The 14623-nt window shown below is 39.7% G+C and overlaps 1 protein-coding gene across 1 annotated transcript in view; it reads right to left on the minus strand.

The window, feature by feature from the left end:
- edar (ectodysplasin A receptor) overlaps positions 1-14623 on the minus strand; it is a 67473-nt gene that overhangs the window by 19866 nt on the left and 32984 nt on the right. Inside the window, exons 2-3 of the mRNA XM_003218761.4 lie at positions 4220-4288; positions 3256-3378 (exon numbers count right to left, since the gene is read on the minus strand). Coding sequence (XP_003218809.2) covers positions 3256-3378; positions 4220-4288 — 192 coding nt within the window. The remainder of the gene's footprint in view (positions 1-3255; positions 3379-4219; positions 4289-14623) is intronic.

The raw sequence follows: 14623 nt of genomic DNA on the forward strand, positions 1-14623 counted from the left end.
CTCTTCAACTGAGTAAATCGAGGAGATTTGTGTTGCCATGAAAAGTGAAATACCATATTTTCCCCATTACTTATTCTTACTGGTCACAGTCAGAGGCGGTTCAACCACCAGGCCAACTAGGCAGTTGCCTGTGGCGCCATCTTGTTGGGGGGCGCCATTGAGGCAACTCCTGTCTCCTGCGGCCTGCCTCCGCAATGTATTGAACTGCTTTTTCTGTTGATTTGTTGTAAAACATGATGTTTTATTGCTTAAATTGTAAAATCTTAATGTAATTTGATGTTTAATAGCCTTTTCCTTAATCCCTCCTTATTATCAAACATTTTCACTTATCCAATGCTTTTATTGGTTTGGGGGGGGGGGGCGCCAAAATTCTGTTTGCCTACACTTGAAAAATACCTAGGGCCGGCTCTGGTCACAGTCTTGTATCAGCTTGTACTTTTCAAAGTAACTTCTCCTGGCCTGATCCACAAAATCCACAAACCTGATGGAAACATAATTCAACCATGTTTCATTTGTTTGCAGAATTGACCTCCTTCCCACCATGCAGCTGATGCTTCATAAAGTAAGCTGAGAGGGTGATATGATCATGGCAACAGTGTCCAAATCATAGCTACCGGTACGTCGCAATTATGAACATGAAACAGTTACACAGTTAAGTAATTGTTCCATATTCACAATCACTATTTACTCACAAAAATTAGCATTATTGCCATGATCGTAATCCAACTCCCAGCATACTGAGGAGAGGGAGGTCCATTCTGACAATAATATCTCTGTCAGCTTTGGGGACCTTGGACTGGGAGAAGCTACTTAGTTAACTACTTAGTTGGTATAAACTGATACAAGATCCAATTTAATATTTTTTTATTTTGGATGCTCTGTGTAATGGTGGTTGACATCTAATTTATCCCAGGGTAACGTGTATTGTATTTCCATTGAAATCAGAGTATTTGTTCTAAATGTACCGCTGCACACACAAATGGCACTCCTCTTTTTAAGTGGTGTGTCTCCTCTTTTCTTCACACTCCCCCCATTTTTGATAGGCCATAAGCAGCTATTATTTATTTATTTATTTATTTATTTATTTATATCCCACTTTTCTCCCATGGGTGGAATTCAAAGCAACGTACAATGGTTAACAACAAAAATACATGACATAAAAATACAACCAAAACATCATATAGGTAAAACTAAGCAGAAATACCCACTACATAAGCTAACTTTGACAAATTAATAAATTTTTAAAAAACATTATACCATGCTACATTACAACAGAGACTGCACATATCTCCATACATTGAGAACAGAAAAAAAGACACACGCTGTTAGGCCCCTCTGCCATTTGTTGTGATTCATGGGCAATGCCAAACATGAATTAGCAATGAACAGATGTGATGTAGAGAGAAGACTGGTGAACCCTCTCTTGGTGTCTTACAATGAGGCCATATAAAATCCAAATTATCTACTTTGAACTGGATTATATGGTAGTGTAAACTCAAATAATCCAGTTCAAAGCAGATAATGTGGATTATCTGCTTTGATCATCTGGATTACATGGCAGTGTAGAAGGGGTCTGAGCAGGAGGGCTGAAAGTGGCCATTGCTTCCATCATGGCTCAGATGGGAGAGCGCAGAGCTAACGTTGTTGGACTTTCAACTCTGTTCAGTTTGAAATATGGTCCCCATTAAATAGTAAATGCTGAACAGGACAGCAAGAGTGTGGGCTAAATAAAAGTGTCTGTAATTTTTGGAAATTGCTGTGGAGGGAGGGAGGGGGAAGGAAATTATTCTGACCTGGCTCTTGTCTATGCCAACCTGCTTTGAAATTCCATTTGGAACATAAAGGCTGTTTTCTTGCCTCATAACAATCATGTGGTGGCCATTTTCTTGAGAGTGGGGGAATTCAGAATAATGATAGCCTGTATGGCACGAACAATCACTTTGTCCAGCAGTGTATGTTGGAGTCCCAGGCACATGATTCAGTACAGATGTTTTGAGAATTGCCTGGGAGCAGAGGAAATGTCTCATTCAAGGTCTTATATAGTTCTCCTATCATTTATTACTCTGCAGGTAGTAAATTCCCACCTCATAAGTGGAGGCATTGAAAGTATTGCTCTCCTTTTGATTGCCAGACCAGAAATTTTGCGTGCATTGAATTTCTTTGTATTATCCAGTAAAGAAGTCTTCTCACAAGTAAAGATGAGGCATCCTAAAGATAACTTTGGGCAAAAAGAACATCTTAGAAAAATGCTGAAGTACAACTATTAGAATCTCCCTGCTAATACAATCACAGCTCATATGACTAGCAGATTCGGGGAATTAGGAGTTGCAAAAGTAACTTCCCTAAGCTCTGGTCCAGATGCTGTCACCTTCCATTGTAACTTCCCTATGTTTCCCACCATTTCCTTGCTGTGTTCTCCCCACCCCTTTCTTTTCAGAAAAATAAAGAAGAAGAAAGTATTTGATATGTGGTGCTCAAAGCTTTCCATCTGGAGACACTCCAACAAGCTTTCCAGGGACTTTCCCATCACATCACTCTTTGAAATGAAAATGGCAGAAACAGATCCTGAAAGCATGTGCTCTACCACTGTGGTACAGACCCTCCTCTCCTGTAAGATGGCTTACTGTGTATGTTTTATAGCAAAAAATGTCCTCCATTTGAATCTTAGGGCGGCGAAAGGGAGAGAAAGTGACCTGGGTTGTTTTTTTAAATTGAATTTTTAGAAGAGTGTCTAAGTATTCTAAGGACTATCAGTAATCACTGTTTTGCATGGTGCACATTTCATATTATGGATGAGAGAGCTGGAACATAAGGAAGGCTGAGTAAAGGAAGATAGATGCTTTTAAACTGTGGTGTTGGAGGAAAATTCTGAGAGTGCCTTGAACTGTAAGAAGATCCAACCAGTCCATACTCCAGGAGATAATGCCCAACTACTCACTGAAGGGAAGGATATTAGAGGCAAAGATGAAGTACTTTGGCCACATCATGAGAAGACAGGAAAGCTTGGAGAAGAGAATGATGCTGGGGGAAATGGAAGGAAAAAGAAAGAGGAGCCGACCAAGGCCAAGGTGGATGGATGGTATCCTTGAAGTAACCGGCTTGGCCTTGAAGGAGCTGGGGGTGGCTATGGCTCACAGGGAGCTCTGGCGTGGGCTGGTCCATGAGGTCATGAAGAGTCGGAAGCGACTAAATGAATAAACAACAACAACAGCATTTTTTTCACCAAATGACAAGTACAGTATGTAACAAACTCACCATGTATGGTTCTTCTCCTGGCTCACATTGTGGACACTCATGGCACATCCCGGTCGTCTGGTTGTAGTACTCATTTTCACCACAGTTAGAATATTCAGCATTAGCAGAATATACAAGTGATACCTGTCACCAAAGGGAAATACAATTTAATTGCCCATTTCTGTCAATATGATTTACCAAACAGCAGTACTCTTATTAGTATCAGGCCAGCCCTAGCATGGGCTGCAGAGAGGCAATAACCTCATGAAGCAGATGTTGGGGCAATTTCTAGCCTTCTGAAGAATCCTATTGAATCCTATTGATGAGTTATGTGTGTGTAACCCTAATGGCTCCTGTCCACACTCTATTGACGTCCATGTCCAGTAAATGACTGTGGTGGTGTGCTCTGAATGCTTTGAGAGGTGCATGGAAATTCAAGGTGGAGCTGTACACTCTCCCTGCACATTGTATGATGCTGGCCACTATATAGTCGACTACTAACCAATTCTTCATTAAATTTGACTAGACCCCTTAAGAGCAATCCTGGTTGGTGGCCATCACTGCATCTTAGAACACATGACTTCATGGATCAATAAATCGCGGTGGCGCAATGGGTTAAACTCTTGTGCCAGCTGAATTGCTAATCTGTAGGTTGGGTTGCTGACCTGAAGGTTGCTGGTTTGAATCCACAAGACATGGTGAGCTCCTGTCTGTCAGCCCTAGCTTGCGAGGACGTGAGAGAAGCCTCCCACGTAACTCATCTGGGTGTTCCCTGGGCAACGTCTTGGGAGACGGCCAATTCTCTCGCACCAGAAGCAACTTGCAAAATGTTCTCAAGTCACTTCTGACACAATAAAAAACGGATCAATAAGGACCAGCTCTGAAGATACTGCGCAGATAATTTAGGTCTAAGTTAAATTTTAACATATGCCCATAGCTGAAGTTTCTGTTATGGCTGTCTTTGTTTAACATCTAAATTACCTACCATGAGGAATGGAAACATGTGAAGCCATCGACATTCTCCCAGACACACCATGTTATCCTGATGATTTCTCTGAAAAAGAAAGATCAATTGTTATTGGAAGACAGAGGTCACTGGACTGTACATTGCAAGGCATGTCTACTTTGAAATCAATGGGTCATAATCCTTCATAAGGAAATGTAGTAAAGTTGTAGTCATGAAGTCCTCCAAATATTCTTTGACTAGAGCTTCAATCTGCCCTAACCACCATTAAGGAATGCTGGGAGTTACTATCAAATATCCAGTGGGCTGTGTTATATCTGCCCCCATTTTACCATTTCTGTGAGCCAGGCATATATAAAATGAGTTCAAGAAATACTTTCCATTTTATCTTCTATTTTCAAAAATACTCTGTGGGTTTTTCTTTTTGCAGGAGAGGTCTGCATGGATTAATAAGTTCTATACATTTTGGTTTAAAAGCTTCATTGCTGGAGGCATGGATTAATCAAGACTGTTTCAATTTGTACAAACATTGCTATGGAGGGAGGAATGGATGAACTGCTATCACTGTTAATTACTTTGGTCTGTACACATGAATCATTACTAGCTTAGTAAAAGGAAGCAATACCGCAAAGGAGTGGGAGAAAGTAATAAAAAAACCTCCCATCCCAGTGGACAAAAATATGTGTTCCCCTGAAACTTGAAAAGAAACAAGGAGGGGGGTTGGTCCCAATTTTCAGTAGATCTCCACCAATTAGAGCATATTCTTCCAGGAAATGAACAAGACTGGGCAAAACCATTGAAATCAAGACAGCGTAAGTTACATTTGGTTACTATTGCTTTGCAGTCATATTAAAAATCCACCCCAATCATCATGAAACAGAAGAAGTAGTATGTGCCCTCCCAAATAGTTTTTAAAATGTGTTGTTAAATAGTACAATAAAGTATAGTACATTTTCTATGGCTTAGCTATAAAGACAGTGAAGCATCAAAGTGCTATTAACATTGTCATGATGGTAAAGTATTAAGGTAATTAAGGTAGAGGAAACCAGTAGGTCCAGACTCTATTTCTATTCCTGGCTCATTACAAGGCAATTAAAAAGGATTCTTCAGTTTATGTTGTACTGTGCCAAACTTTTTAGGATCCTTTATTTTCAGATGAGACTTTATTAAAGGTACCGTTGCATTGAATTTTTTTTAAAAATAATGCTTAATACTAGACTGGCTGGCATTTTAAGCAGAGGAAAAAAAATAATTTGCATTAACAAAAAAAGTTGGCAATGATGAAGTCTGTGTTATTCATTAGAAAAATGAATGAGCAAAAGAAACAAATCCAGATTTAATTATTTATGAGGAATACTTCATATTTCACTTGATTGCTGAGTAGGTGTGTTTTGTGAGGGTTTTTAAGTTGGGGACTTTGCAAATCAGCCACTTAATTCTTCTTAATTTTCATTTGTTAATCAGGGCCATTTGCGTTAGAAGTTACTATTTTGCAAGGGTGTACATTTGGACTCTTAAGACACTGGGAGACACAGCAGGGGGAAATAATTTCATTTGTGCAATGTAACATGCGCTAATATATACACAGATCTCTATCAGTAAGTGAGCATCCTTTCATCAGTAGTAGAGTGTTCTGAATGTGTTCATTACATGGAGATCTCTGAGCTCTGTATATGGTTTGCAGTTGCATGTGTCATTGCTTCAGCGCCTTGATCACTAGTCTAATTCAACAGATATTAAACAGAATTTAAATTTCCCATCTTTCCCCATTACTTATCTTTATGCCAGGAAACACTGTACGCAAGGACTGCTAATGGCATTGGACTGCAGCCAATGAAAGGATGCCAACCTGACACACGCAAACACACACTTCAACAGTGATGGTGGTCCAAGTAAGCAGCCTAGACTGACTATGGAAGTATATGAGACATAATAGCTGCTTTGTTTCTATGATTAAGAAGAAAAAGATCTGGAATATACAGGAAGATACTTCCCCAGTCGTAGTAAAATCAAGAGTGGAACCACAGTGAGCAATGAGAACAGTTTGATACCACCTTAATTGCCATGGCATGAATCTTGAGTTTTGTATCTTGGATATATACTCTCTGCTAAGTCTAACATCATACTTTCATCCAAGACATGACAGAAAACTGATTACATTCATTAATTGCTTTCCCCTTTCTTTTTTTGAAACTGTGTTTGCAGGCTGGAAAGAAGGAGAGAGGAAGACTTTAAAAATCCTTCCCTGTAGCATGATTAAAAGAAAAACAAAACAAGCCAATGTTAATGATGTTGCTGCTCTAACACAGTACACGCTGCAGGGTCAGAATAAATTAAAAATCTTCTGAAGTTTGAGGTGTGGCTCTTGACAGTGTGGTCTTAGCAGAAAACATTAACTACCTTTCTGGAGGCTCGTTTTGGGACTCATTGACACAATAAGAGCTTACAGACCCCAAATATGTGTTAAGACAGTCTTCAGACAACTTGAATCTCTGTCTCCCCCCCTCTCTTTTATTTTTTCAAACCCACCCACCCACACACACACACACATTTTCTCACATTTAAATCTGACACACTTTAGGCAATGATTAGAGTGTCTAACCAGCAAGCACAGAACTTGGTGCATCTGTTCCTTCCAGCAATTGGACTAGCTCAGACAAGTTACTGTATGGATGGGGAGTGGAAAGAGAAAGCTCTCTCTCTCTCTCTCTCTCTCTCTCCCTCTCTCTCTCTGTCTGTTCTTTTAGACTGCAATCACACCAATCTTGGGCTCCCTTTGAAGCCCTATTGATTTCCATAGGAGACAGGGAAACAAGCCTTGAACCTTCTTGTGGAAATCATTGCCAGTTCAAAGGGCATCACGTTTGCACTGTGACTCTGAAAAATCGCTCTATTAAAAGATAGAAAATAAAAACAGAAATGAACAGAGAGGAGACACACTATTTTCTTTCCTCTTTCTTGTACCTTGCTCTCCCCCCCTCTTGCACTCTTTTGAGGATAGAATCATGGTTATACTTGTGAGGTCCGTTTCTTGCTTATGTGATAAGGGTTTGGATTGGCCAGGCATTCCAGCTAGCTGTGCATCATTATACTGGATATGTTCCAAGGGTACGCTCCTAAGAGTGGTGTATTTATCTGTTCTCTATTTAAAGCACAGGTGTGTGGAGCTGGCAAATCAATATCCTTTATGGCTGTGGTAGGCTCATTTGGTCTCATTCCAGATAAGAGGTAAGCACCACCCTTGCCTAATTAAAAGCAAGCCAGTTACTTCTGATTGTCCTGCATTCTGTTGTACTACCTACAATCCCTCTGGACAAGGGCTACTTTCTCACTATGTCTTAGCATTAGGCTGGGAACCTGTAATTTTCCAGATGTTCTTGGACTTTCAACTCCTGCCTCCATCAGTCACAGGTAGCATGACCTGAGGAATATGAGTCACAGTAGAAATGATAAAGGTGCCCAGAGTACTGCCCTTATCTTCCATCTCCCAATTAATGAACCACGCGGAAGGGTTAATTCTTCCTTAATTTACAGCACGCAGTTAGGGGAAAATTTGCATTGCTCTTACATTCACTTTGTATTCTATTATTCTGCCTCCATTTAATTCTACTGATTTTTTTATCTCTCTTTATTTCCACTCAAGTTCACCTAAGATATGAATAAAAAGGGGAAAATATCAATAGAATTGAATGAAGGCATAATGTTATTTATTTATTTATTTACTGCATTTCTATACCGCTCTCTCTCACCCTGAGAGAGATTCAGAGCGGTGTACAACAGGGCAAAAATTCAATGTCGCCAGTATACATACATATAAAAGCAATACATAACATTAACTAAAATCAATAACATATAAATGTGCATTAAATAATTAAAACACTATATATATAAAAACATCATCACATAAAACATTGAGGATAGTAACATTGCACCATTCTCATTGTCATCATTTATCTGCTTCATACTGCAATACTATCACTCATCAAACGCCTGTGTGCATAACCAAGTTTTGAGTTTCTTCCTGAAAATCAGGAAGATCTCACTGAGGAGGGAGTTCCACAACCAAGGGGCCACCACCGAGAAGGCCCTGTCTCTCATCCCCACCAATCGCACCTACGAAGGTGGCAGAAACAAAAGCAGGACCTCCCAGGTCAATCTTAACACTCAAACTAGTTCATAAAGGGAGATATGTTCAGACAGGTAAGCTGGACCAGAACTGCTTAGGGCTTTATAAGCTCAAGCCAGCACTTTGAATTGCGCTCGGTAGCAGACTGGCAGCCAGTGGAGCTGACACAACAGAGGAGTTGTGTGCTCCCTGTACGCCACTCCAGTAAGGAACCTGGCTGTTGCCCATTGGACCACTTGAAGCTTCCGAACAGTCTTCAAAGGCAACCCCATGTAGAGTGCATTGCAGTAATCTATTTGAGATGTAATAAGAGTGTGGACTAGCATGGCCAAGTCTGGCTTCTCAAGGTACAGGCGCAACTGGTGCACAAGTTTTAATTGTGCAAAAGCTCCCCTGGCCACCTCCGAAACCTGGGGTTCCAGACTCAGTGAGGAATCCAGGAGAACTCCCAAGCTTCGAATCTGTGACTTCAGAGGGAGTGTAACCCCATCCAGCACAGGCTGTAACCCTATACCCTGTTTGGCCTTTCAACTGACCAGGAGTACCTCTGTCTTGTCTGGATTCAGTTTCAATTTTTTCACCCTCATCCAAACCATCACAGCCAACAAGCACCGGTTCAGGACCTGAACAGCCTTCTTAGCAGCAGGTGAAAAGGAATAATAGAGTTGTACGTCATCTGAGTACAGATGACATTGAACTCCAAAACTCTGGATGATCTCCCCCAGCACCTTCATGTAGATGTTAAACAACATGGGTGACAATACTGGACCCTGAGAGTCTCCACAAGACAATGGTTCACTGTCGAGCAGGTGTCCCCCAACAACATCCTAAATAAATACCCAAAATATCCCCAAGGAAGCAGATCCCATCTGATCTTGGAAGCTAAACACTGATTAGTATTAGGATGGGACACTAACAATGAATACCAGGTGCTGTAAAGTCCATTTCAAAGAAAGGAAATGACAAAACCTACGAGTATTCCTTGCCTAAGAAAGCCCTATGAAATGCATTGGGGTCATCATAGGTTGACAGGTGACATCTACATGAAACTTATGGTTGACTCTCATCATGCTTTTGTTCTTCTCTTCCTTATTTTTCCTTATCTTAGTTGTGACTAAGGTTTGTTTCACACTAGACAATCACAGTACTTTGATATCAGAACTCAAATGGTTACATCCTATGAAATCCTAAGGTTTTTAGTTTGGCAAGGTATTATAGGTCTCTGGCAAAGAATTTTAAATAGCTTACAAAACATCAAATCAAAGAATTCCATAGGATGGGTTGTGGCAGTTGGTGAGGCATCAAAGTGCTATAACTGTAGTGTAAAACACCTTGAGGCAAATTAATTTTAATTATTTTATCAGTTTCCATCTCCTTTATTGTTCAAAGCTTTCCCCTTTTTTGGATAAAATCCCCCCAGCAAAGTCTGATTTATCATTACAAAATCCTTATGTTGCAAAATATTTCCTTTTCTCCTTATGTGAGAATTGGGGTTATTCCGTAGACTGAAACCACACTAGCATTGGTTATGTTTGGAATCTGTTTAGCTGCCTAGAAATGAAAATGTAGTCACTACCTCTGTTACCTTTAGATTGAGAATATTGGCATAGGTTCTTTGCTATAGTTCTTAAACTTCTGGGGAGAGTGCCTTTCCTCTATCAGCTTGCCATCCTCTCACTGCAAAGCATAAAATTACTGTGTTTTCCCAGTAATTGAATGCACAAATGTATGTACATGGCAAATTATATCCAATTAATCTTATTCCCAGACCTAATGGAACCACACAACCTATGTTTTGTTTTGTTTTATGAATGCTAATAATGCTAATAAAGAGAGCCATTCTCGTGTGATAACTTGCTATTGTTACAGAAAATGTAAGGTCGATTCATGCAGAAAATTATCTTGTGTTAAATCAGTGTGAGAGCTCATTTTGTGCATAGCCCCTTTCACACATACCAAATTCATCTGAATCCTCATAAATTTTCTACATGATACTTTCTTCCAAATTGCAAATTCCTGCTGTAATTTTAAAATACCAGGGGTGTAATGTAAGAATCTCAAATGCATAGAGAAACTAGCTGAAAATGTGTGTGTATAATATTTGGGATTGATCCTGGGACATTTATATTTTGCTTTTCTGCCATGGAACTAAAGACAAGAAACTACTTTTTAAGAAAACATGCTCCATCAAGTAGTGAAAGACACCTATTTTCCTAGCTCATGTTTTTCCTTACTTCCATGTTTGCATTTAGTGAGCTTTAGTTTTGTGACTGGATCATTGAAAGGTATACACATGCCTTATCTAAGTCTTATTGCTGAGGTATATCTGATAAAATCTAGTTATGGGAAGAGAAAAGGGTAGAATCAGAGCATACATATCTCATAATTTCTAGTTTGGATCTTTGAGCATTCTATAGCATTTTGAAGCTCATTCAGTCAAGTTTCAAAGTCATTGGACAGAGAGGAAAAAAGCCATTTCAGAACAGCATGAGAACTAGAATGGGGTGTAGAAATGTCAGCAGGACCTGAAAAGAGAGGCCAAGAATTACAGGTTTGGTTCCTTGAATTTACAACATGGCTGTTTTTGTTTTGTTTTGTTTCATTTTGTTTTTTTGGTATTTTTCTGCATTTGGGAAATGATATGGAAACGAAAACATGCCCACTCCTTGTGCCCTCTCTTCAAAGGATGAATACCCAGTGTCATAGTACACAATGCTTTTCATCCGTCTTGCCATGATAATTCCCCTGTCTCTCATCTTTCCAGTCCAATCCTTTTTACTCCTGGGTGCATTGTAGAGTTTAAGGAAATCTAAACAGACTCCATTTCCCCTTGAACTCTTTCCATTTCTGCATCATGGGACTCATTCTTAGAAGTGCTACTCATTGAAAACTCTTGGTACATGCATTCACAGTTTACTACAGGAATAGACTAATTTTCTCCCCTCCTGCCGTAAAATGTATGTAGAAGTGAGTCTTTTTTTTTCCTTATGAAGAGCTATGGACAAAACAGACAGTGTTAGATTTGCCCAAATGAGACTAGCATATATCAGTGACTAGCTGAAGTAAATTATCCCCCAAGGTCCAAAGGGCTGCCAAGAGTTTCAAGGCAGAGTCATTGTCAAACTGCAGAATGACAAGGTAGCTATCAGACTGTTCGAGGCATTATGATTAATGATCCTAAAGATGGGTATTGCTTCTTATTGACACCACATATTGTTCTTTCCCCCCTATTTTTGCAAAGAGATTTTGCAAAGATTCTCACAGTTCTGTGTTACTTTATTTCAAAGCAATGGGCAAGGAATTTGAAAGAACATAGGTAATATGGAAAATATTGGAACCGACAACCTTCAGGGGGCCCATTTTCCTGGTTGCATTCCTTGGTTTGAAATGGTCTTCATCAGTTCTGAATCAGATGAACTGTCAGTCTAATCTGATGTTCTGTTTCCAATGAAAGTCAGGAGAAGATCTTCATGAGAAGCAGATGGGGGAAATGACAAAAACAATTAGAAAAATGCCCATCAAAAAGATATAACATCAGTTCTCCGTATCCATCGGTTCTGCATCCACAGATTCAACCACTTGCAGCTCAAAAACGTTCAGGGGGAAAGAATCCAAAAACCAAACCTTGATTTTGTGATGCCCCAAGCACTATGCTGATGTGGAGGCATACTCTACCATGTCACATAGCTTCAGGTTCTCTCTGGCATCTCTCTCTGCTACCAATATGCCACTTCCTAGCCCAAAATAATTTTCCTGGTGTAATAAGCCAGCAGGATTTTGACCGTGAGCTGTTTTTACACAGTTTACGTTAATTGTGGTTTGTTGTCTAGAGCATAAATTATCTTACAGTTAACCAAATATACAATTTTTGTTCTGGTTTTAATATGTTTTCTCCTGATCCTTTTATCTGCTTCTGTTTCGGACTGCAGAGCTAGACAAACAAATAAAAGGCAAGCTATGGTTTTGTGTTCAAATGCAATGACAAACTATGGTTTAAGTAAATCAGAATACATAAGCCAAATATGCCTCCTAGGTAAATAGCTGGCTAACAAATCATGGTTTGTTTGAAGGGGCAGATTTAGTCACAACAAGATAATGTAAGATCTTCCTGTTTATGAAGGCTCTGGACATTTAGAGTCTGGACTGCACATAATGTAAGAATGAAATGAGCCCTGCTTGACCAGCCCAAAGGCTTCTTTATTGCAGTATCCTGATTTTCCCCACAGACGCCAACTAGACATTCATTGGGACCTCACAAGCATGACATGAACTGCCTTTAGCCTAATTTGTGTAAGAGAGTTTGGATACTAAATAAAGAAACAAAGAAAAAGACAACAGACATGTTGTGCTGATGATCTTCAGCAACAGTACATATGATCATCATAACTGGAAGCCACTAGCTTGAATTATATTATTAATCTCAGCTACAGGAATCCCACTGAATCACTGAGCTTTACCTATGTGTCGACTCACTATTCAAGAACTAATTCAGAAGGTGAATTCTAGCTGGTACTAACCAATAGGTTACAGGCCACAGACTGCTTGACCATATCACACCTAGGACATAATCTATTTGTTTCCAATGTGTTTTTATCACTACTGGTTCTAGCTGTTTGGTTTTCAGGACAAACATTTTGTTGTTTCTTCTAATATTTAAAAAAATGATTTTTGCCACTTAACTTCAAAAGAAAACACGAGATATAAATATTTTTAGCAAATGAAAAAATCACCCTGTTTCTTCTGCACTGTAAATTGGTGCAATTATGATGTACACATTTGGATTATGTCAGGAAGCTGGATCAGTTCTGGGTGGTCCTGCGTCATGTCATAATTCCTCTTCAAATATCACACATGGTGATTTATCCTGTCATGATGCCAGTTGCTGAAATCATGGTCTTTCGAAGGGGATTTTTCTCCTATATTTTCCCCCGAGAATCAGCATTACTCAAAGACACTGATATAAAAAATAAAATGCCACACAGGCTCAGATGTTTATACCAACATGTGTGGGAAAATAATCAGGATCCCTGCCGGCTTGCGCTAAAGGTCTATCGAATTTAGTATTTTGTTCCTACAGTGACCAAAATATGCTTTTTGAGAAGCTCAGAAGTCCGGCATTAAGGAAATAGTCCCCTTCTACTGTTTTTCCTCCTCTAGCAGCTGGTATTCAGAATAATCCTGAAAAAAACATATAGCCATATAACCTCATTGTCCAAATTGACAGCCAATACTACATTCTGTGCTAGTAACTTCCATGGTTTAACTAAGTGATATGTGTAAAGGTGTTTTCTTTTCCCCTTGTCTTGAACCTCCCATATGCGGTTTCACTGGATAACCCCAGGTTCTGGAAGACAGGGAAAAAAAACTTCTCTCTGTCTCCTTTCTCCATACCATGGTACATGTTGCAAAGGACAAACTATTTTTAAACGTTTTAGCAATTCAGAATGCAAGAGGTGAGAGGACTGCAGGAAAGACATTGGATATATGGCTTAAACCTATCTGAATGCTTCCCTCTGTTTTGAAGATGGTTGATGAAACTGACAGGCATAGGGGACCATAGAGCCAGATGGCACTATCTGACGGGCTTTCATCTGCTAGTAGTGAAATGATTGTGGCTAGCTGTACTATTTGTTCATGAGTATTAAACCTTTTTGGAGATCATGAAGAGCTGTTATTGCAGATTTGGTTCAGAGCCATATTGGTATACTACACTACCATATTGGTGCCAAGGGGAATTGAGCTCTGACGACAAACACACAAATACCCTCTTGACAACAACTGTGTCTGCCTTCCCTCACTGCTGTTATACCTATGACCTTTCCCTTCTTACTAATGTGCCACTGGCATAATCCAAGAGGATGTTGTTGTCTTCTATAAGCCAAGGTTTGCAACTTGTCCGACAGATAACCAAGCATACTGCTGTTTTTGCCCCTACTTCTGCTCTGTTTCTTTCCAGTCCCTCTTGTCAGTTTCAGGATGAAGCTGAGAAAAGTTGGAGACAAGCCATGCTTTCTGGGTTCAGACAACATGATCAATTATATTTTAAAGCAGAATTCAGAAGTCAAAATTATGGCTTTTAAGTATGGCTTGTAGCTAGGTAACAAACAGTGTTTTGCAAGAAAAAAATTGGCCACAACAACAGCCCACACCTGATTAACTTGGATGAAAATCCTCAGCATGATGTTATAGAAAGTTATTCCTAGCAGCAGTTGTGTTATCGCGCATGCGTGTATGCCTGGCAGGAACCCCATAGAAAGTCTAGGTGTGCAATCATAAGGCAGAAGAAGGAACAGCCTTAG

The sequence above is a fragment of the Anolis carolinensis genome, chromosome 3 (assembly GCF_035594765.1).
Source record: "Anolis carolinensis isolate JA03-04 chromosome 3, rAnoCar3.1.pri, whole genome shotgun sequence".
Classification (NCBI taxonomy): Eukaryota; Metazoa; Chordata; class Lepidosauria; order Squamata; family Dactyloidae; genus Anolis; species Anolis carolinensis.